At 41.2% G+C, this 23,365-nt stretch overlaps 1 protein-coding gene across 1 annotated transcript in view; it reads right to left on the bottom strand.

The window, feature by feature from the left end:
- DENND2A (DENN domain containing 2A) overlaps positions 1 to 23,365 on the bottom strand; it is an 80,837-nt gene that overhangs the window by 20,180 nt on the left and 37,292 nt on the right. Inside the window, exons 2-14 of the mRNA XM_063308495.1 lie at positions 21,102 to 21,200; positions 18,430 to 19,629; positions 17,820 to 17,947; positions 14,893 to 15,011; positions 11,795 to 11,992; positions 11,064 to 11,157; positions 10,345 to 10,395; positions 9,054 to 9,241; positions 7,966 to 8,079; positions 3,007 to 3,072; positions 2,436 to 2,513; positions 1,558 to 1,698; positions 633 to 781 (exon numbers count right to left, since the gene is read on the bottom strand). Of these exons, the coding sequence (XP_063164565.1) occupies positions 633 to 781; positions 1,558 to 1,698; positions 2,436 to 2,513; positions 3,007 to 3,072; positions 7,966 to 8,079; positions 9,054 to 9,241; positions 10,345 to 10,395; positions 11,064 to 11,157; positions 11,795 to 11,992; positions 14,893 to 15,011; positions 17,820 to 17,947; positions 18,430 to 19,629; positions 21,102 to 21,169 (2,594 nt within the window). The 5' untranslated portion in view covers positions 21,170 to 21,200. The remainder of the gene's footprint in view (positions 1 to 632; positions 782 to 1,557; positions 1,699 to 2,435; positions 2,514 to 3,006; positions 3,073 to 7,965; positions 8,080 to 9,053; positions 9,242 to 10,344; positions 10,396 to 11,063; positions 11,158 to 11,794; positions 11,993 to 14,892; positions 15,012 to 17,819; positions 17,948 to 18,429; positions 19,630 to 21,101; positions 21,201 to 23,365) is intronic.

Raw genomic sequence — 23,365 nt, 5'->3', positions numbered from 1 at the left:
AAAATTAAACCCTGGACTTAGTGATTTTATGGAGCAGGAGATGTGGTGTATTTGGCTTTACAAAGCCAGGTCTTTTTGTTTACTTATCCACATTAAAGACAAAAGAACAAGCATCTGTAACAACATATATGACCATCTGTCTACCTCCTGGCATGATGTTTTTAACAACAAAACAGAAAGAATGTTGAGGCCCAGCTGCTACTGCTGTCTCCATCCTCTACTATTCTGCCATTCATATGGGACTTTTCTCGGCTATTCAGCTCTGGAGTTTGTCCCCAAGGCCCAGCACTCACTACATCACTGCACAAATTTGTCCCCAGGAATCTAGACTGTCTGAAGTAGCCACTCCCCACTGCCCCCAAGTGATATCCACAGCTGGAGATCAACCAAGATAAGCCAGACACTCCTATTATTCAGGGATAACTGCAATTTTTACACGGAAAGCATTAACCTTTGAGGCCAGCTTCAGTGGAAGCCAAGAAAGGAGATACATTTCTGCCTGTTGAGCCTAGAAAAAGACAGACATAGCCACTACTCCAGGATTTAGGCAACCCTTGAAAACTGGCTTTAAGGACAGATAGGGTGGATAATATCTACCAGGTAAGGAAGAAGATTAGGAGGCAGACAGTTACCTGAGCTTGTCTGCTATAAATATCACCCTTCTCTCCAACAGCAAGGAAGCAAAGATTCTGCTTAAGTGCCGGATGCTAAGTGAGGAGAACAGGGACTCAAAATCAACATGCTCAAGCCTTGAATCGAGTGGTCGACGCAGCTCTATCACCTGAAACAGAAAGAATGCTATCTATACCTCAGTGGTAGATGTAAAAGATGTAAAATCAACTCAAAGTCAGTTCTGACCTGAGCAACCTATAAGCCCTATAAATAAGTGAGCAAATAAGGGGAGGGGACTTGGAGAATGCCAGTTACAGCCTTTTCAGACCAGTGGGCCGCACTTGGAAATTTGCTTTGTGAATTTGCCTTATTCAAAAGGGGCCCCTCTGTTCCATGTATTTCCATGTTGGGCTCTGGAAACACAAGACACCCTTTTACCAGGAAGCAAACAAATGTTCTGGTTCCTAATTATGATCTCCAGCCATCCACTGAATGTCCCCCACCCATTTACCCTGCCTTCTTTTTTCTGTACAGGCAACCACACTTGAAAGGAGAACACTTCACTGCAATCACCTAGCATTTTTATTTTTTAAATGTGTTAAGTTAATTCCAATGGGCAGGGAACCTGAGGCACCCAAAGTGAAATGTCTGCACATACACGGCAACTTGTGGGCATGCCTAGAACTCAGGCCTAGACTCCCACTTTTGTGTTTTAGCTACTTCATCTGCTTTTTGGGGGTTTCTATCTACATCAGTGTTTCTCGCCCTCAGCAACTTTAAGATGTGTGGGCTTCAACTCCCAGTATTCCCCAGCCACCATGCTGGCTGGAAAATTCTGGATGTTGAAGCCCACACATCTTAAAGTTGCTGAGGGCAAGAAACACTGAACTATGTCTTTCCCCCTCTCGATCTACCATCCTCTGTCATGCTGGCTTTAGATCTTACTTCTGTTCCAGAGCCAGGCAGGAAATTCTTGATGGTGATAGTCCGACCCAGGGCTGGGAAAGGAGCCTCCATGACACTCCTCATGAGTGGCTGGACCAAGGCAGGCGAAATGCCACGTCTTTTCTCAACCTCATCCAAGATCTGAACAGCAGAGAGACAAGAAATAGAAGGGAGGAGACAATGTATTTGCTTCAGGTATATACCTCTTACCTCTCCTCTTGTTGGGTTTTCATTGTTGTCAGATCATTGTTTGATGCCACATGAAACAAGCATTAAAATCCTGCTTTAATGAAACAGCTATTGGGGGGAAGGCTCTGATTTAGACTCCTAGGGCTGTTGTTGTTTTACTTCTCCTCCTTGGTGGGTAGGTATGGGAAAGACAGGACTATGCTTTTCTGTCCATACAATTTCCCCTCAGTCAATATGTCCTCCTCCCAAATTGCTGTTTGTCCTCAGCCGAGAAAAGCTGGAAATTGTGCAAATAAAAAATGAGATTATGGTCTTCATCCCCTAGAGAACACATTTCTGATCCAAACTGCCTCTCCTCTCTAGGTGGCTATTTTCTTTCTTTTCTTTCTTGCTTTTTAAAGGAAAGAAACACTAATCACAAATCTCTTGTAGTATCTACTTTGGCTTTTAACAACGGTAGAAGAAGAAAAACATGTAACATGCTCCAAAGCAGAAACAAGTGGCACCATTTAAAGCACTGGATGAGATTCTCTATTTGACAACAGCAAACAACAGTATTGGATTATCCATACAGGACCAGGTCATCATCCTTGTTTTGAATTGTCCTTCTAATGATCAGTGTATGGGACCAGCAAACCGACCAGGGAAGAGTCTCCCTCCTCTTCTGTCCCCACCCCCCTCTCCCTCACCTTAGAGAAGAGGTTGAAACACCCCAAACGGCTCACAATGCAGTAAACTTCTGGAAGACGCTTCCCTTTCCCACTGGGCTTTCAAGAGAGACAGACACAACACAGATACACACAAATAGACAGTGATGAACAAGAAGAAGCCAAAATCAAGATAACTACTATTCCATAAACAAAGCAGTTCTTCCTAAACTAGCCTACTACACTTCTGAGGCACCTCTTCCCTAGCTTGCAGTTATCCTGCTGTGCTAGATTGTTTCCCACAATCCTAACCCAAGGCCAACTTCTCTAAAGGGCAGTAAATTGCAAAAGATTGACTAAGTTACAGAATATAGTACTGTACTCCATTAAAACGAAACAAATCTCATTGATTTTCCAGCTACATTATTTCAAATACTCCATTGCAGTGATGAGAGGGAGAAGACAGCCTGGGTTTGGCTACAAAAAGAAAATTATGATACAGCAATATTACCCACAAACCATGGGTCAACACCTTTTCTTCCCTCACTGCTGTTTCAAAGGAGGCCTGTGAGACCATCCTATCCAATTTTTGAAGATGAAACTAGATAGTTACCAGTATTCTTCTGCAGTATCCAAATCTTCGGCTGCCATCTTCACTAGTCAAGACAAATGAAAATGTCTCACTGAAAAAGAGGAAGGTTTAAAGAAACTTTCTTCAGTGACAAGGTTATCTTCAGTTCTAGAAGAAATATATATATATATTAAAAAGAAAAGAAGTTATGTATGCATTTTATTAAGTACTTTAAAGATCTTTTTCTTTTTGCAAGCCTATTAGAACAATATAAATTATTGCCCCTCCTCTTCACAGCAAACCTGCATGATAAATAAGCTAACAATTGGTAGTTTTAAATAAAACCACCAAAATAAAATTTTAATTAGATGTTTTTATTCCAACATTGGTTTTTGAATATTTAACATTTTGATTCTGGCATTGCCAGAGTCCCAAATGCTCTATTAGTAAAGGTTCAACGTACACAGTAGAATGCATGTTACACAGGTAGAGGTCCTTATGTAAAGAAGGACATTTACTTTGGCTTGTTATAGTAATCCTCCTTTTGCTGTCCTAGAGAAGTGATAAAGAAAATTCCTTTCAAGGAACATTTGCACCCTTTTGTTGAAGGACTAGTTGAAACTATCAAATGTGTCTTTCACAGTACAAACAGTTGCTGAACAAATGGTTGTTAAGCGAGGACTACCTGTACTCAGATTTTGGGGGGGTTTGTTGTTCACATGTATAGCTTTTAAAAGTAATACCTTTACAGGGTTTTTTTTTTTTTTTTGATAATGAGTATCATTTTAAACTTCAGCAAAGGATTGTTACCTTGTCGTGGTGCTGGAGCTTGAGCACCTCAATGATGCCATGAGCTAAACCGTGAAGGGCCACCCAAGACGGGAAGGTCATGACAGAGCAGTCAGACTAAACGCAATCCCTGGGGAAGGTAAGGGCAACCCACCCCAGTATTCTTGCCGTGAAAACTAAATGGATCAGTACAACCAGAGATATGTCGGTATACCATCGGAAGATGAGACCCCCAGGTCGGAAGATGGTCAAAATGCTACTGGGGAGGAACAGAGGATGAGTTCAACTAGCCCCAGATGTGATGACGCAGCTAGCTCAAAGCCAAAAGGATGGCTAGCGGCCGACGGTGCTGGTGGTGAACGGCGAATCCAATGTTCTAAGGATCAACACACCGTTGGAACCTGGAATGTAAGATCTATGATCCAGGGTAAATTGAATGTGGTTATTGGTGAGATGTCAAGATTAAAGATAGACATTTTGGACATCAGTGAACTGAAATGGACTGGAATGGGTCACTTCACATCAGATGACCACCAGATCTACTACTGTGGACAAGAGGACCACAGAAGAAATGGAGTAGCCTTCATAATTAATAGTAAAGTGGCTAAAGCAGTGCTTGGATACAATCCAAAAAATGATAGAATGATCTCAATTCGAATTCAAGCCATCTAACATCACAGTGATCCAAATATACACCCCAACCAGAGATGCTGAAGAAGCTGAAGTAGAGCAGTTCTATGAGGATCTGCAGCACCTACTGGACAACACGCCTAAAAGGGATGTTATTTTCATCACAGGAGACTGGAATGCTAAGGTGGGCAGTCAAATGACACCTGGAATTACAGGTAAGCATGGCCTGGGAGAACAAAACGAAGCAGGACATAGGCTGATAGAATTTTGCCAAGACAACTCACTCTGCATAACAAACACCCTCTTCCAACAACCTAAGAGATGGCTTTATAGATGGGCTTCACCAGATGGACAACACTGAAATCAGATTGACTACATCCTTTGCAGCCAAAGGTGGCAGACATCTATACAGTCAGTAAAAACAAGACCTGGAGCTGACTGTAGTTCCGATCACGAACTTCTTACTGCACAATTTAGGATCAGACTAAAGAGATTCCGGAAGACCCACAGATCAGCTAGATATGAGCTCACTAATATTCCTAAGGAATATGCAGTGGAGGTGAAGAATAGATTTAAGGGACTGGACTTAGTAGATAGGGTCCCAGAAGAACTATGGACAGACGTTTGCAACATTGTTCAGGAGGTGGCAACAAAATACATCCCAAAGAAGGAGAAAACCAAGAAGGCAAAATGGCTGTCTGCTGAGACACTAGAAGTAGCCCAAGAAAGAAGGAAAGGAAAAGGCAACAGTGATAGGGGGAGATATGGCCAATTAAATGCAAAATTCCAGAGGTTAGCCAGAAGAGATAAGGAATTATTTTTAAACAAGCAATGCGCGGAAGTGGAAGAAGACAATAGAATAGGAAGGACAAGAGACCTCTTCCAGAAAATTCGCACCATCGGAGGTAAATTCCAGGCCAAAATGGGTATGATCAAAAACAAAGATGGGCAAGGCAAGGACCTAACAGAAGAAGAAGAGATCAAGAAAAGGTGGCAAGAATATACAGAAGACCTGTATAGGAAGGATAACAATATTGGGGGTAGCTTTGACGGTGTGGTCAGTGAGCTAGAGCCAGACATCCTGAAGAGTGAGGTTGAATGGGCCTTAAGAAGCATTGCTAATAACAAGGCAGCAGGAGACGACGGCATCCCAGCTGAACTGTTCAAAATCTTGCAAGATGATGCTGTCAAGGTAATGCATGCTATATGCCAGCAAATTTGGAAAACACAAGAATGGCCATCAGATTGGAAAAAATCAACTTATATCCCCATACCAAAAAAGGGAAACGCTAAAGAATTGTCCTAACAGTCAGAAATCACGCTGAGACGAGGAGTAGGTCTCTAGTGTTTATTACTGCTACATAAAACAGAATCCTAACAAACTGAAGAAGTGTGGGAAAAACCCAGACATATAAACCCCCAAAGCTAAGGCGGGCCTGATCTGTGTCTCTTTGAATGGCTGCTTAATTCCTCAGTACTACGCATGCGTTTTCCACCCTGGATGGGGGCCCCCTCCTGCTCGCCATCAGTACTCATGACAAGAATGTTCAAACTATCGAACAGTGGCACTCATTTCACATGCCAGTAAGGTAATGCTCAAGATCCTGCAAGGTAGACTTCAGCAATTCATGGAGCAAGAATTGCCAGATGTACAAGCTGGGTTTAGAAAAGGCAGAGGAACTAGGGACCAAATTGCCAATATCCGCTGGATAATGGAAAAAGCCAGGGAGTTTCAGAAAAACATCTGTTTCTGTTTTATTGACTATTCTAAAGCCTTTGACTGTGTGGACCATAACAAATTGTGGCAAGTTCTTAGCGGTATGGGGATACCAAGTCATCTTGTCTGCCTCCTGAAGAATCTGTATAACGACCAAGTAGCAACAGTAAGAACAGACCACGGAACAACGGACTGGTTTAAGATTGGGAAAGGAGTACGGCAGGGCTGTATACTCTCACCCTACCTATTCAACTTGTATGCAGAACACATCGTGCAACATGCTGGGCTTGAGGAATCCAAGGCTGGAGTTAAAATCACTGGAAGAAACATTAACAATCTCAGATATGCAGATGATACCACTTTGATGGCTGAAAGTGAAGAGGAACTGAGGAGCCTTATGAAGAAGGTGAAAGAAGAAAGTGCAAAAGCTGGCTTGCAGCTAAACCTCAAAAAAACCAAGATTATGGCAACCAGCTTGATTGATAACTGGCAAATAGAGGGAGAAAATGTAGAAGCAGTGAAAGACTTTGTATTTCTAGGTGCAAAGATTACTGCAGATGCTGACTGCAGTCACGAAATCAGAAGACACTTAATCCTTGGGAGAAGAGCAATGACAAATCTCGATAAAATAGTTAAGAGCAGAGACATCACACTGACAACAAAGGTTCGCATAGTTAAAGCAATGGTGTTCCCCGTAGTAACATATGGCTGTGAGAGCTGGACCATAAGGAAGGCTGAGCGAAGGAAGATAGATGCTTTGGAACTGTGGTGTTGGAGGAAAATTCTGAGAGTGCCTTGGACTGCAAGAAGATCAAACCAGTCCATCCTCCAGGAAATAAAGCCAGACTGCTCACTTGAGGGAATGATATTAAAGGCAAAACTGAAATACTTTGGCCACATAATGAGAAGACAGGACACCCTGGAGAAGATGCTGATGCTAGGGAGAGTGGAGGGCAAAAGGAAGAGGGGCCGACCAAGGGCAAGGTGGATGGATGATATTCTAGAGGTGACGGACTCATCCCTGGGGGTGCTGGGGGTGTTGACAACCGACAGGAAGCTCTGGCGTGGGCTGGTCCATGAAGTCACGAAGAGTCGGAAGCGACTGAACAAATAAACAACAATCATTTTAAAATGACAAAATAATTATTTTTCATGCTCACTTTATGGTATGCTTGTATGTGGGTATGCTTTTTGTTTTGTTTTATTTTGTGCCTTTGAAATTTTGACTCCTGGCCACTGCCTGAACAAATCCTCGTACTGTCTTGGCGGCATTTTTCAGAAGTGGCTTGTCCTGGCCTTCTTCCTCAGGCTGAGACAGAGTGATTGTGCCAAAATCACCCAGCTGGCTTCTGGGCCTAAGGGAGGACTAGAACTCCCAGTCTCCCTGTTTCTCATTCAGTGCCTTTAACCACTGAACCACTGCTCTTTAGTTGTTGGTGGTGCCTGCCTTCAAATCAATCTTGACTGCTGGCAACTACATAGACACATCCATGCAATTTCCTTGGCAATTTTTAGATATATGAACACAGTTATGATCATTTAATACTGTAGTTCTTGGTACAGATTAGAAGTAAAGACTGTTTTTAAACTACAGCTGATAATTTTGTGACTAATTCTGTAGCTTTCATGTTACACCTTGTTCTGGTCAAAGACCAAAATAAGGATTGAGGGACTGACTGAATGCACTGATTGCCGAAATATTTCCTGTCACTTGTTTTGTGTTTATTCTTCAGTTGTTCATGCTGAAATTTAAAGGATGATTTTTACTGTTATCCTTAAAAAAATCTTGTACAAATAAAGTTAGTATTATGAATAGTGGCAGGTTATGATGTGGCAAGAAGGGAAGAAAGGAACTATCCTTTAACTTGCCTGCTAAACTGAGAAACAGGACTCCAGTCTTTCGCATCAGGGAAGCAAAACTGAGGAATGGCCTTCAGCTGGTCCTCTGCCTCCCTCATGAATTTGAAGGAACGTTCAAGCTAGCAGAAGAAAAGGAGGAGATGTTTCTAATTATCTAGGTAGAAGTAAAACTGCATGAAGTTTTTTTCCCCTTTCCATCCACCCTGCTCCTTAAATAACTGGAGAAGTGATGACGAAGAATAGACATCTGTCTGGAGGGTATTAACATAGCTATTCACCTAGCTCACCTGATCTTCATGCATCAGACATGTGTGTGTGTGTCTCAGCCAGCCAGCCTTCCTCCCCTCTCTCTCATTTATAGCCAAGTCTTAAGGATTCCTCTATCTTGTAGAATCTTATAGATTTTCATGTATATCAGGTTCTATGGAAATGAACCTGATGCTCCTTACTACCCCAGCACTAACATTCATATTTTTAGTCACATTCTGTGGAGGGTTATCAAAAAACAAAGCCAACTGCCTCAGATCAGGCAGGGGGTAAGCAATGTAAAGCTACAGGCCACATACAGCTCCCAGTGTTTATTATGAGCCCAGCTGCTCAAATCAGCAGCCCAGATTCCCATCAGTCTGAGGCAAGAAACATAAAACCTGTAATTGAGATCTTGAAATAGACTCAGCATTGTTTTAAGAAGGTAAACAGCAACAAACTTCACTTTAAAACAGAAGGATAAACTGAAAAATCTAGCCCATTCACTTTGCTTCACTGCCCTGTCTTTTGTGGCTATCACTCTCCCTAACAATGTTGTGGCCCCTGGCCACAAAAAGACTGCCCACCTCTGGGTAGGTCAGCCCTCCCTAATCTGGTATCATCCAGGTGTTCTGGGTTGCAGCTTCTAGAACAGTGTTTCTCAACCACGTCAATTTTAAGATGCGTGGACTTCAACTCATGGCTGGCTGAGGAATTCTGGGAGTTGTAGTCCACACATCTTAAAGATGACAAGGTTGAGAAACACTGTTCTAGAATCTTAGTCAACAGACCGCAGCATCCCCCCTTTGCTTCTCTCTGAATGGGCATCCTCTACCTTGAGTCCTACCTTTAATGGAAACTGCTGGGTAACTTCAGGGACATATGGTGCGCAAGCTTGCTTCTTGTGTAATGACACTACAACAAAATATTCAAAGAGCTGCCTCTCTTGATACTCGATCAGATCTCTCTCCAAAGTGTGATACCTGGGGGCTTGCTTCAGGCGAGATTTTACATGGACTAGGCGCTGGCTGTGAGCTACACAAAAGGTAAACCAACAAAGTCAACACTATTGTTTTGTGTGCTGTTCCCACAGTGCTTAGCAGTTCTCTCCCACTTCAGACTACATATTCACCATGAATTCAGTCAGCCTTTCTTAACCTGGTCATCCTCCAGATGTGTGGACTTCAGTGTGAAGTATTCTCAACACGGATCCTAAAGGATGGAAATCTTGAGTGTTGAAATCCACCCAACTGAAGGGCACCAGAGTTTGGAATGGCTGGCCTAAATATTCAGGAACTATGTTGTGTCGTAACCAGGATATCAAAAATATTCTGAAACATTATACAGAGAATCAAGACAAAAATGCAGGGTTGTTGGGGGAGTGGCAGTTGACAACTTTTTTGTAGAAAAGGAGAGCACATAGCCCAAGAGTTGGAAATCTGCTGAATCACCCTTGCAATGGCCAGATTGGCATAATCTTCAGTAGAAACAGCATGGTCTGGAAGAGAAGTGGCATGTTCTGGAATGGTAGCATGTATCAAATTATCAAATAATAAACTATTAAATATAAGGATATCAAACTTCACCATACTTGCAGCCAATTGCAATTGCAGTTCTTCCACATAACTGAAACACTGAAGACAGAGCCTCATTTTTATCTATAAAATTGACAGTCCTAAACACGTTCATCTGAACATCTTCCCCAGGCTGGAACTTTTTCATTATGTTTGGATTGCAAACCCCAGAATTCCCAGCTAGCATGTACACTGGTTAAACTGACTGGGAATTTTAGGACTTGTGACCTGACTCCATCTGGAAGGCTCCAGGTCTGGGGAAGCTGCACTAGGATATAAACTTCATCAAATATTTACTTCTGAGTACATATTTTAAGGATTGGGCTGCTCATTGGATAATGAACCTTTTTTTAGGGATATGAGAGTTCATGTAGCTATCAGAACAATCAAATAATCGATAATTCACTTTTGCAACAACTGAATGCCTATGTGGGCATAAAAACATATCCTGGTATCTTTGGGTAATAAAATAAAAACAAAAAACAAAAACTAGAAGGGGGAAAGCCCACAGCTTTCAGGCCAAGACTCAACAACCTTCTCTGAAGTTCATCTCTTAATTGATACCTCTTAGTTTTTCTTCTGTGTCGCTGTCTGATTCACTATTTTCATCTGTAACTAGGAGGAAACAGAAAAGGACAGGAAACATCACTTTTCTAAAAAACAGTAATTGTTTCCTGAATAGCAAGCAAAACCTAGGATGGATCACAAAACCAGATCTCACAAGTTCTCTTATACCCCAAAAGTATAGGATGCTTGGCCAGGGTGGCCAGAAGATAAGTCAGGATCTACTAAGAAATTTCTGGCAAACTGGAATCACTAAGGGCTTTTGTTTACTGGGAGCAACACCAAACATCACCAAAATTAGGCTGCTAAAATGAAGAAAGATTGGGGAATGAAGGGAGGAATCTTGTGTGAAAGGACAATGAGCTCAGTTCCTAGTTGGAGGATGCTCAGGAAGCAGCCAGAAAGCAATGTCTTTTGCACCTACTCTAGTTAGTGAATGATGGGTCCTACTGTAAAAGACCAAACGGATCAGGTAAGTCTGTCAACTCTTGATATACATCACAGCAACAGCTCCTGAGACTGCAGAAATGTACTCTGTGATGGTACTACAATGTAGGGCAAGTAGCACTAAATATTATTGAAAAGGGAAAATGTCCTTTATAACCGGCTATTATTAAGGAATTCACTTTAATATTGGACAACACTGAGCAGGCAGACCATCCAGGCCCAGGTCAAGCAGCCCCACAAAACCACTTGTTCCAGAAACAGGATTCCCTTACCTCTCCCAGAGCTAGACTCTGTAGACTGTGACAGCCTCTTGACTCGCTTCTTCCCTCTCCGAGCCTCATAAATGGCATTGATTTTTAACACCAGCTGCTTAACATAAAGAAGAGAAAGTAAATGTTTTCTTCTTTCCACAAATCAAGATTTTTTAAAATTGATGCGCAGCTCATCTTCTCCACCAAGGTAATTATTTTCTCATTCCCCTTCCATTCTTTCAAGTGCTTGTCCTCCATTCACCTCTTCCTAACTTACTGTGTTGATATATTTTCTTTTCACGAGATTCTCCCATAAATTCAGATGGTTAAAAAAATATTATGCACTTGCATACCTAATCTGGAAGGCAAAATTGTTTGGAAGTATTTCCCTTGATCATTTAAAATCATGAATTGACAATTGCTTCAAAGGTTATATAACAAGAAAGCCTTGTTTGTCACCATATAATCTTTACCTGATGATTAATGTTACTGTTCTATTGTGCTAGGATTTTAATAATTTAGTATCTACGTAGCTCAAAGTTGATTGGAGAACATATATACTTAATTTTAAAAAGGCTCTCTTGAGATTTCATTCTATTATTCCTCCATAATTCAGAGCATTTTCAATACCACTTATGTGAAATTAATACTGTATTCCCTAGACAAGCCTTAAGATAGCAGTTTCTGAACACTGCTTCTAATTCCTCAGTGTTTTTAATAAGTCATCAAATAATCTTTGAAGAAAGAAATACCTTTGAAATTTTCCTTCTTTTCTTGCCATTTTGAGGATCACCCAAGGAGAAGAAAGTATCATCAGGACTGCTAGGAGTGGAAGGGGGACTGATTTTTGAAGGAGAGTAAGTCCCATCCCGATTTGGTTTCCGTATGTCTAATAACTTGAAACTCCTGCGTTCTGAATTTTGCCTAAAGAAGATGGGCTTAGAGAGGACCTAAGGAGACAGACCACAGTGGGGGAAATGGGGAACATCAGAAACTGCATTTCTCTCTAATAATAATAATAATAATAATAATAATCCCTCAAGGGTTCAACATAAGAAGCACAAACACTTTAGCTGCAAGAATTCTTAGCAGATTAATAGCAGCCAAACACCTTTAGCACTTGCTTAGACTTTTTTCATAGGATGATCCAGCAGGTGAATAGAAGAGACCATATATTTTCTACAGCAGTTTGCTGAAAAGTCTCATCTGCATGATAGAAAGAGCTGTTACCGCTTGCACAGCTAGCTTTCAGGAGCTCTGTGGAACTGAGCCAACAAAACTAACCAGCGAAGCAACCACAGACACTTGGATTGAAAAATGAAGGAGCTGCTGTACCACATCAGACCCAGATGTTATATGGTCCAATACTCTGTCAGCCAATAGTCATTACCAGTGGCTTCAGAAACAAGTTTAAGCAACCATACAATTGCATATTTATGGACCTTACATCGTCTGACCCTATTATTTAGCTATTGATTTTATCCCGTAAAACAACAGAATGGTCTGGCACTTGTTCATGAGCTTCTTAGGACATAGTGGGTCAAATCTTAGCTTTGGGCACAAGAAAGCCAAGTTCAAATTCTGGTTCCTGGAAAAATTGGAATAAAGTTGTTGTGAGAGCATAAAAACAAAATCAGGGTTACAGAGCACTCCAGGTATGGATTGCAACCACAGAAATTGTCTTTTTTAATTCTCAAAAGGCCACAGTCCGAAGAAACAAGTTAGCTACTTCTCTCTTCAATGAGCAGCATTAAAAACTTATTATGCGCTCACAGCATAACAAACCAGACAACTAATCAGCTGGTTCCTGTTTGCACTATTTTACAGAACACAAGCAATAAATGGAACACTTTTTCCAACTTTGTGAGATAATAAAGCCTCCCTATAATGCCCCCGTTATATTTCTAGATGCTTTTTTTTAAATAAAGCAGAGTAATGATTTGATGGAGGCACCTGTAGAATGAAAATTATGAGGACCCATCGAACCAGCCCTTCACAAAACACATACAAATGAACGCCAGAGTTAGTAATACCAGAACTGCAAAATTTGTTTCTGTATACTCATAACAGAAATGGTGTGCCAAGTTCTTAAGATTTCTCCTCACTCCAGCTTCAAGCAGAATTAAAACTTCCAATGCACTCTCTTTGGAAAAGAAAGGTGTCTCTGGCTTTTGTGCTCACTATAGTTTCTAGCACAATTTAGTGCTTAACAGTAAACTCATTTGCACACCAGATTCCTCATCTGCATATCTCTCATGTGTGCTTAACTCCTCTAATGGCCTGAGTCCAGCCCAGGCTTGGACCCAAATCCCTAGAACTTGGAGTGGAGCTGCCACTAATAAAGGTGGCTCAGCTAGCGCCTTCAACAGTTTCACCACCGTCACCACTTTCTCCAACAGACCACATTCCTGCTCTGTTACTTGGCACATGCCAAGACAGGAAACAAAACAAAAAAATAATCCTTCATCACTTCAAATAGAATATTAGCTGTGAGTTGCACAGAATCTTCTCTCCACACTGAATATCAATAGTGCAGATTGCAATTGCCAAAATGAACTATATACACACATATTTTTCCTGTAATTCCTGTATCATCCATAGATCAGGTGGGAATTAGTACACAATAGTAGTACAAGAGTGTTCTGTCTCTATACTGCAGCAACTTCACTTTTGCACTCCTAAAAATTCCAAATAGGCTACCAAGCACACAGAGTCCTGTATAAGTATTTGCAAGGGCATTTCTCTTAATGCACAATTCTTGATTAACTGAGCACTTGTACTTTCCTTACCAATTAACATTCTCAGTCTTTTGCTCTATTGATGGCCATTCATTTTATTTTTATACAGGAATGTTCAACTTGTGTTCTAACCCCATTCTTACACCTCCTCCACCTCCCCTGATTATGGGCCGTGGTAGTAGTGAACAGGACAGAACTTTTCCTACCACCAAGTACTGAAAATCCCCGAAACCCCTCCAACAATGGAAATGTGCACACAAGTCATATGCATCCCTCCCAGTAACCCAAAATACAGCTTCCAAAATTTGATAGAAAAATGGTGATTTCCAGTAGTTTGAGTTTGGACTGGAAACAGGCTGCTCTTCTCCTGCAAAAGTCCTCAACCCATCTCATAAACAGTCTAAAGTCCCACCACTGAAATACAGACCATCACATTTTGGTGGACTGTTTAGTCATCAGAATTTCAGATTATTTGGAAGGCAAGGGGTGTTAAAGCTGAGAATGGTTTGGTTGCCCAGCAACCTCTGTTTCCCTATTCTCACTCTTAGCCTCCACAAGAAAGATTGAGAAATGGATCCCACCTCTTATGATGTCAACAGATCAGCAGAAAGCTTCCTATGGTTCTCCAGAAGGCTGCAAGGCTGAGTTGTGGCCCCTGACCTCTTGCCCACACACACTTAACAAGACCCCAGGCCAAACCTCAGCAGCTGGTAGTCAGAGAGAATGATTAACAAGTAACAAGGTCGGCACACTTTCACTTTCCAGCCAGCCCTAGAAAAAGTGGCATTACAGGATTTCTTTATGGTTGTGAATTGGCAAGAACTGTCAATAAATATCTATGGTAAGAAGAAGTCCAGAATGCACTATTTCTGCCCCATCCATGATTCAGAAGGCTTAGTTTTTAGTCCTTTAAAGTCATAAAATTTGGTGAGTAAGAAAATCAACTCCCTTAGGGAGTTTATCCAAGATGGGATAACCACACTGAATAATGGCCTAGTCATTTTCTTCCCTGAAAGCATCAATTTTCTGACCATAGTACCTCCATAATAACAGTCAAAACTTATAACTTGGGGGCACTGGATGCTCAAGTTGCACTGACTAGACCAGGATACCTTTGTGGGTGTGCCAGGAATAGAAGATGGAGACGCTGGAAAGTTCAGGCCACATTTCTTCCCCAAGCAATGACTATTTGTCTCAATATCTTCATAGGGGTTTTCTTTTGCTGGTGAATCTGGAATAGAAAGCCAAAGGCAATAAATGAATCAGCACACAAAATGTAACCTTTCCCTAAGAATTTGGAAATGACATTTGCGGACAGAACGAAGTTCCATCTCATTCATAAACTAGCACCAGCATATGCACTGAACTATAAACTCAATCTACTCTATGAGTGGATGATTACTAGTCAATCTATCTGGGGAATATCCAGATGGGAAGGACTGACTAATATATTTATTAGACTGAGACCTTGATTTTCTTCCAGAAGCTAAAAGCAGCGTACATACAATTGGATGAAAAAGTTTAGGCACCCCTGGTTAATTATATGTTTCAATATTTCTCTCAATCAAAACAACCTTCGCATAATACAAATGTGAAGGATATGTTAATAATTAGTTGAATTCTTTCTTCTTTCCATCTATACAGTATTTCCTGTGCCACTGGTTCTCACCCAATCCCAAAACATAATCAGGCCACCTCTATGCTTAACAGATGGCATGGTATTCTTTCCCACAAATGCTTCATCCTTTTTTCTCTAAATGATGGTGTGGTGTTTGTTTCATCAGTCTAAAGGCACTTTGTTCCCAAACATTTCGGGCTTATTGAGGTTTTCTTTTGCATTTTGGACAAGGGATTTTGTGATGAACTCAGAGATAAGGTTTCCTTCTGAGAACTGTTCTGTGCAGGTAACTGTTATATAAGCAACACCGTATTGCACATCTGTGGACAACTACTCCACTATCACCTAAACTTTTCAGCAGGTTATTTGCACTGATTTACAGATTCTGCTTTGCAGCTGTGACCAGTTTCCTGGCAATTTTTTTTGTGTTTTCCACAATGTGCCTTGACTTCCATATATGCTCCATTTCTTAACAATCTCTCTCACTAGTGAAATTGCTAGGTGGAAGCGTTTACAAATTTTTAATAACCTTCTCATGCTTTTTAAAAGTGAATTCTCTTCATTTACAGATATTCAGAAGGCTGCTTCAGGGAGCCCAAGGTGGTTGAAGGTAGACAGAATAGTCACACCCTGAGTGGTTAGAACAGTCAGAGTATTTGTTCACCTGTGGAACTGTTTTCACCTGTAGGCTTAAAGAGTCACATCTTTGTGGGCCTTATTGATAACTGTACATTTTTAAAAAAGAGTAACATTGGATCAACCAGAAAGGTACCCAGTCTTCTGTACCTGCCATATTCATTATTTTCTTATTCTGAATCTGTAAACAACTGCACCTAGGTAATGAGTATGCATTCAACTTTGCAGAAAGATGGGTTTAACGCTGTACCATGCAGAGGTAGTGCCAGCTTCTGTTCACTGAGGGATTCACTGAAGCCTTCAAAGACCATGGGTCCTGAAACCTTTGAACTACAACACTCCCTCCTCCAATGTTACCCACCCCCCAAAAACCCTCTGAGGAAGGTGAGGCCAAAAGAGAGTGACTGGTCCAAAATCACCCACTGAGCATTTGAACCTGGATCCAACACCTTAACCAGTAATACAATGAATCTGCTCTTCCCCCAGAAATTCGTGACTTTTGCAAGGTTTGTACCTGAGCCGTTTTTCATACTGCAGAGCAGTCCCCGTCACTTAAATTCTATTTAGGAATAGCTTCACTTGCTTTATCTGAGGGTGTCAAACAGCTATTAAAAGCACAGAAGGAAGAGTGGTTTGTTGTTTGTTCATTTTTTAAAAAAAAACAGAGTGATGGTCATACCTGAGCATCAGTAGCCAATGCCAACATCGTGACTGGATGGCATGAAGGGAAAAGCAAAGGAAAACTGAAGGATAGTTTTGGAAGAAAAGAAGAGCATTAAAAAGGAAGTGCTGAAGCATGTTGAAAGTAGGGGAGCATACTGAAAGTGTGTCCTAAGCTGGAAATGCTCAACCTCTTATGGGTACAATTCAGAACAGAAGTTGACTTCACATATAGTCATCTATAATGCAATTTGTTTATTTTGGGCTTAGCATGATGAGTGATCCTGTTACAGTTTACTACCACAAGCAAATCAGGCCATTCTAGTGTATACATCAAAGAGCAATTTTACAAAATCTCTGCTTAGTATTATGTAGAGTCAATCAATAAGCTGTGCTTTATGCCTATTGATTTTCACATTTTACAACATGTTGGACTGTGGCTATTTAGTTCAAGGAGAGAATTAACTATTTGCTTAGAACTCACTAGTTACTACATATTAGCAAACTGATGAATCATGTTTGGATCAGGTTTTACTCAGTGTAGTAGCCTAAGTATAAACATTAATGTCTGCCTTGCTCTGACATATACATACAACACTGAAATTATTAATGTACTTTTTTTCTTTGCTCTTATTAGCTTGGGTTGGCTTCATCTACTGTTTTCTGTTGGCTGGAAGGACTTGCCAGTGTTTCAGTTCTGTAATGCACTGTCTATTATTCCTACAGGTAAAAGGATCTTGCATGTCATAAAAATCTGTTCTAACTTTCAAAATTAAGTATATACATACCCCCATACACCAACTAGATGCTACCTTAAACATGCAAATGACCAACTCCCAGTTTTCCAGATGTTGTTGAATTCTGATTAGCCCCAAATAGCATGGCAACACTCACGTCTGGAGAAACTAGAGTTCAACAATACCAGGAAAGCTGTTGGTTACCCACCCTTATTCTTATAGAGAATTATTGTAATTCCTACCCCTCTTACTTTCTGCCAAATTACTCCAAACTGAAGCCTTTGGCTTGAAAAATGTTACATACTCTTGCCCGAGATATTCACACACCCACAGAGTAACTTCCAGCACAGAGCTCACAATTTCTGCCTTTCATCTCCAGAATGCCTACCTAGAATATCTTCATAGACGTTTTCCTCTGATAAAGTGCGGGTTAGGGCCAGCTTACTCTGAGCATACCAATCCACTCGGCCATTTTCAGAGGAGGACTGCAACAAGTCTTCAAACTCATAGGACTTCCTAGGGCATTTGTTGGAAAGAGCAGAAGAGGTGGTGGGGAAAAAAAAAGATAGATATCTCAAAAGAATACCATAAAGCGAATCACTCACAAGTATGGCTTTGGGTTTTGCTTCAGAACTTAAACCTCCCAGGCTATGGCTTTGCTTTCTCTAATATGTCAAGAGATCCTTGCATCTTCAGCTATCTGAAAATTTCTGGCTGCTTCTGAAGATTCCCCCTTTCTCCCCTGCCGTTCTTTAGACTTGGACTGACTCCCAGAATATCTGCACGAAGCCACCTCTCATTCCCTCCAAATCCCTCTTCAAAATCTGTTCATGAACTTTTTGGTTCATTCTTAGTCCCACTACCATGCTATAAGTAAGTTTAACAGAAATATAACCCCATTTTATGTAGCAGAATACATAAAACATCATATTGTTCATTAAAAATCACATTGTAAGGAATTGGCAGTCAACAAAAGCAGAAATAATATATAGAAATACCTGTGATCATTGTTAGCCTTAAGCTTTCCATTCCTCAGCCTTCTACTAATGGCTGAAGGGGGAGGCGAGGAAGGCAGAGGAGGGGGTGGAATAGAGGGGAGAGGGGGTAGGAGTCTCTTATTCCGAACAGGCAGAATCCATCCCTCTTCACCTTCATGTTTGAAAGTCCGTCGAGGCTTAGGGAGTGGATTGATAAAAGGTTTCTTTTCTGGCAAGCCAGGCTCCATGTACACATTTTCTTCATTGCGAGATTTGCATTTCACATGAGATGCTTTTACTTCTTCCAAAGTTCCGAAGATTGGTTCTCTGGCTTCAGAATCCAAGCCAAGGAGCCACTTACTTACTTCTAGGTGGTTGGCACTTTCCTGGCCTTCTGAGGGTTCCTGATCCTCACCTGTCTTCTCTTGCAGACAATGTGGAGAATAATAAGTACCTGGTAGCTGAGGTTGGGCCTCAGCTGATCCATACTTCAAGGCCTGCTCCAACTTCTTGACCTGAGTCAGGACAGACAGATTCTCCTTCTGGACTTCCTTCCTACTGTCCTTCAACTCAGTACCTTTACTCACATTGAAATTACATTCTTCCTCCCTTGATTTCACATCTGTTTTTCTTTCAACATGCTGCCCAGCATTTTTTAAAGTTCCAACGTGCCTCTCATCCTCCTTGCTTGGACCCTTGTAATTTGGGGGCCTCTTATTATCCACTCCTCTCATTGCAACACTATTCCTAGTCATCTTCTCCATTACACCCAAAAATGGACTGAGTTCCTCTTTAACACTTTGCTCCTCCTCCTTCCACAGGGACACCGGAGCTGGGATTTCCTTTTTTCCTTCCCATTCTGAAATCTTGTCCTTGATACTCAAAGGCTTGTTTTTCAAGCTGACTTTCCCAATAGCCCAAAGGTTCTGAGATCCACCCACTTGCTTCCTTAGAATCCTGCCACTTTCCCGGACGTTGATATCTACTGATGGATCTCCAATGATCATCTTGGGACTCAGCATGTTCTGTTGAAAACAGTCCAGCCTTGGATCCAGCATCAAATTCTCTATGGCTTTCAGTGGGCTCTCTGCCACAGAATCTAGCTCTGCTTTAGGCAGTAGCTTGGGTGTGAAGACAACACTCTCTGGCCACGTATGCTTTGAAAGCCCACCCCAAAATTCTGTTTTTGCAGCTGTATTATTTAGACTTGCAAACCCGATCCTAGGCAAAAAGGGCAAATGTCAGAAGAATTTTACAGGTTGCATTCATCATTCAGTATAGTGTCATGAGTTGGATTTAATATTCACTTGAATAGTAAATGTATGACACTTTAACTTAAAAGACACAGGAGTTCTATAGCAGTTGCTGCTACAGAATTATTAAATAGTCTTCCTGCAGTTTTTTACTGTCTTCTACTAATCTAAATTTATCTGCAGAGAGGAGTGTTTTTCTATCTTCTCAATAAAACAGCAGCATCTAGCACCTCATTTATTTACCAAAGTGGGAGTAGCACCTTAAAGAGAAACACAGTTATTCCTGCATAAATCCATTTGTTCAAGGACACAAAAGCTCATGCCAAAATAAATATATTTCTCATTTATCAACAAAAAACTCCTTGGTATTTTTTCCCCTCCCCTATATTAGCAGATTAACATAAGTGCCTCAGGCAACTATTCAAAATCCTCTCCTTTCTTAATACCCATACTAAATAAGATCCCATTTTTGAGATCCTAGATGGGCTATCCATCTCAACAAAATATTTGTATTCACACTACTGATGCATTTACTCTGAATAACTGGAACACAGGGACTTTAAATATATGCATAAGCTAGACTGAAAAATTTCCTACGTAACGATGTGTTATATGAGGCTAAACCAGTGACACACAACTCCAGAAATGAATACAGTGCTGAGACTTTCTTAAAACTTTGCCCCCAAGCTAATGTGATATTGAAAGGAAGGGGGGGGGGGGAGATTTTAAATAGAGGGAATTATTTTAAATGGCAATTGTTTGTTTATTATTTCATTTTATTTTAAGATTTATATGCTGCCCTTCGAAGTCGGTATTTCCAGGGTAGCTTACAATGCATTAGTTTTTTTTATACCTAAATTTAAACAATAAAAGCTGCAGCCAGAGCAACAGAAAAAGATCAATGCAGCAAATAGAGTTAAAACATATTAATATAACAAAAGGCCTGAGACATGTCTTTGCCTAGTCCTGAAGTACTAGCAAAGCCACTAAACCAGCTGAGGCCTTTGGTTTAAAAAAAAAAAGTTGTGCATAAACCTGACTGTCCCTCCTAAATTTGCCCTCTATAGCATTCCTCCCATGTATTTATTTTTAAAACATTTCTGTCCCATGTTGTATCTCCTAGTTAAGCTTCCAAACGCACCATAAATGACAATAAAACAGAGACAGAAACAAATATAGGGATTAGACACCCCACCCCACCCATACAATAAAAGAAATCTGCTTACTAGTGCCTTAGTGAAAGTGAGGTCAACAGAATACATTTGTAAAAGTGCATGCACCTGCTCTATCATTTATGCAGGTTTCTGGAAGGGTTTAAAACTTTGCCAAGCATCTTTGAACAAAGGAAGAAGGGGGCAAAAGGAATACAGCAGTGTTGAATTCCTGCCTGCCCTTCCCTCATTCGGAAATCATCACAAAGAGAACATTAATAAGATTTACCTCTCAGTTTTTTTGCAAATAATGGCTTCAGGCTTGCTCTCCACATCGGTGATGGTACTCCCTGTCATTGTGTTAGCAACTGGCACGGTTGCTGGTCACCTAGGAAGAAGTACATTAAGTAGCACGTGCATGAAATAGCTGGGTGCTTTGTCCCATGATTTGCAGTCAATAACTTTTACATGTCTACATGCTCAGACAATTGCGGTTTGTTCAATGAAACAGGGTGAAAATAAGGTCCCTAAACTCATACCAAGGGTCATCTCCCTCCTTTAGAGAGCTGAGTTTGAGATGCTGTAATTATATATTCAGTGGTTGTTTATGTTGCTTTCTATGAAAACACTTTCCCCCAACTCGGTTTGTTCTAGGTGGACATTCTTTCACTCCCATAACCCTTAGCAGAAGCATATCTGGAGCCCAGAGATTGGAAAAAGCTGCTTTAATTAAAAGCCAGGGATAGTGATTAGGTTCAGAAGAAATGTTACCAGCAGGATTGTTAACTTCCCTGTCACCCGTGTAGAACTCAGGCAATTTATAGGAAAGAGAATGCAGTTAAAAACAATGAAGACAAGACAGTACAGTAATCAACACTTGATTAGGATCATGTGACCTTTTGGTTTTTTTAATCCAGCCCCCCTGCCCCCAATTGTTGCAAAGCTATGTTATTAAGATCAGAAGATCACAGAATCAGAAAATTCAGAAACTAAACAGATTCTTAGCCTGCACTGCAGGAAGTAACAGAAGAGGGAGCCTTGGTAGAAGGGGCACTTGAAGAGACATTGGTGTAGCTGGGCCAGTTGACCCAGAGCCTAAGTTAGGCAAGGTCCCCATCACAAATTACACAAGGTAATGCAATGAAAATCAAGCTACCTATTTGAACGAAAAAGACGTGATTCGGCAAATTAGTCAAGCTGGTGGTCAGGGTTATAAAAAAGTAAGTGTCTGCTTGGCAGGTTCTTCCCAAAATCTCCCTTTCCCGAAACTCTGTCTGTGCTCTGCTTGAATGACCTGGCTGAACTCTGGATGGAAAATTGACTACTCGTGGATTCTCCCTGAACCTGTTACAGTATTTATCTCTCTGGGCTTTGGGGTTTGAAAAAGTAAGGTCTTGTGCCTGTGTAATTCTGTATGCTTCTATCCAGAAGTTTTAGTTTTTGTTTCCTAGGATGTTACTTGTTTGTTTCAAAACTCCCTGAGCACATTTAAGAAGGCATTTGCACACTCAGGAGGTCATTCTGGTCTACACATCCCTAAAAGCAGACAGTTGAATCCATTCCTACAGTAAAATACAGTTTCTAGTGACCTAAATGTTGTCAGATATTGATCTGAGGACAATGAGTTCACAGAGTCTGGATTCACACGTCAGATGAAATCGTAGCTTATATTTACTATGGTTTGTTGAATAAATTACAACTGGCCAGGTTCACACGCTTCGCTGAAATATAGAGAACACAGATATGACATTGGAGAAGGAATTCAACAGTTGTTGTTGTTTATTCGTTTAGTCACTTCCGACTCTTCGTGACTTCATGGACCAGCCCATGCCAGAGCTTCCTGTCGGTCGCAAACACCCCCAGCTCCCCCAGGGACGAGTCCGTCACCTCTAGAATATCATCCATCCACCTTGCCCTTGGTCGGCCCCTCTTCCTTTTGCCCTCCACTCTCCCTAGCATCAGCATCTTCTCCAGGGTGTCCTGTCTTCTCATTATGTGGCCAGTGTATTTCAGTTTTGCCTTTAATATCATTCCCTCAAGTGAGCAGTCTGGCTTTATTTCCTGGAGGATGGACTGGTTTGATCTTCTGGCAGTCCAAGGCACTCTCAGAATTTTCCTCCAACACCACAGTTCAAAAGCTTGTATCCAAGCACTGCTTTAGCCACTTTACTATTAATTATGAAGGCTACTCCATTTCTTCTGTGGTCCTCTTGTCCACAGTAGATCTGGTGGTCATTTGATGTGAAGTGGCCCATTCCAGTCCATTTCAGTTCACTGATGCCCAAAAGGTCTATCTTTAATCTTGACATCTCACCAATAACCACATCCAAGTTGCCCTGGCTCATAGATCTTACGTTCCAGGTTCCAATGGTGTGTTGATCCTTAGAACATCGGATTTGCCATTCACCACCAGCACCGTCGGCCGCTAGCCGTCCTTTCGGCTTTGAGCTAGCTGTGTCATCACATCTGGGGCTAGTTGAACTCATCCTCTGTTCCTCCCCAGTAGCATTTTGACCATCTTCCGACCTGGGGGTCTCATCTTCCGATGGTATA

The sequence above is a fragment of the Candoia aspera genome, chromosome 7, assembly GCF_035149785.1.
Source record: "Candoia aspera isolate rCanAsp1 chromosome 7, rCanAsp1.hap2, whole genome shotgun sequence".
NCBI lineage: Eukaryota > Metazoa > Chordata > Lepidosauria > Squamata > Boidae > Candoia > Candoia aspera.
This window is presented reverse-complemented; position numbering and strand designations above follow the sequence as displayed.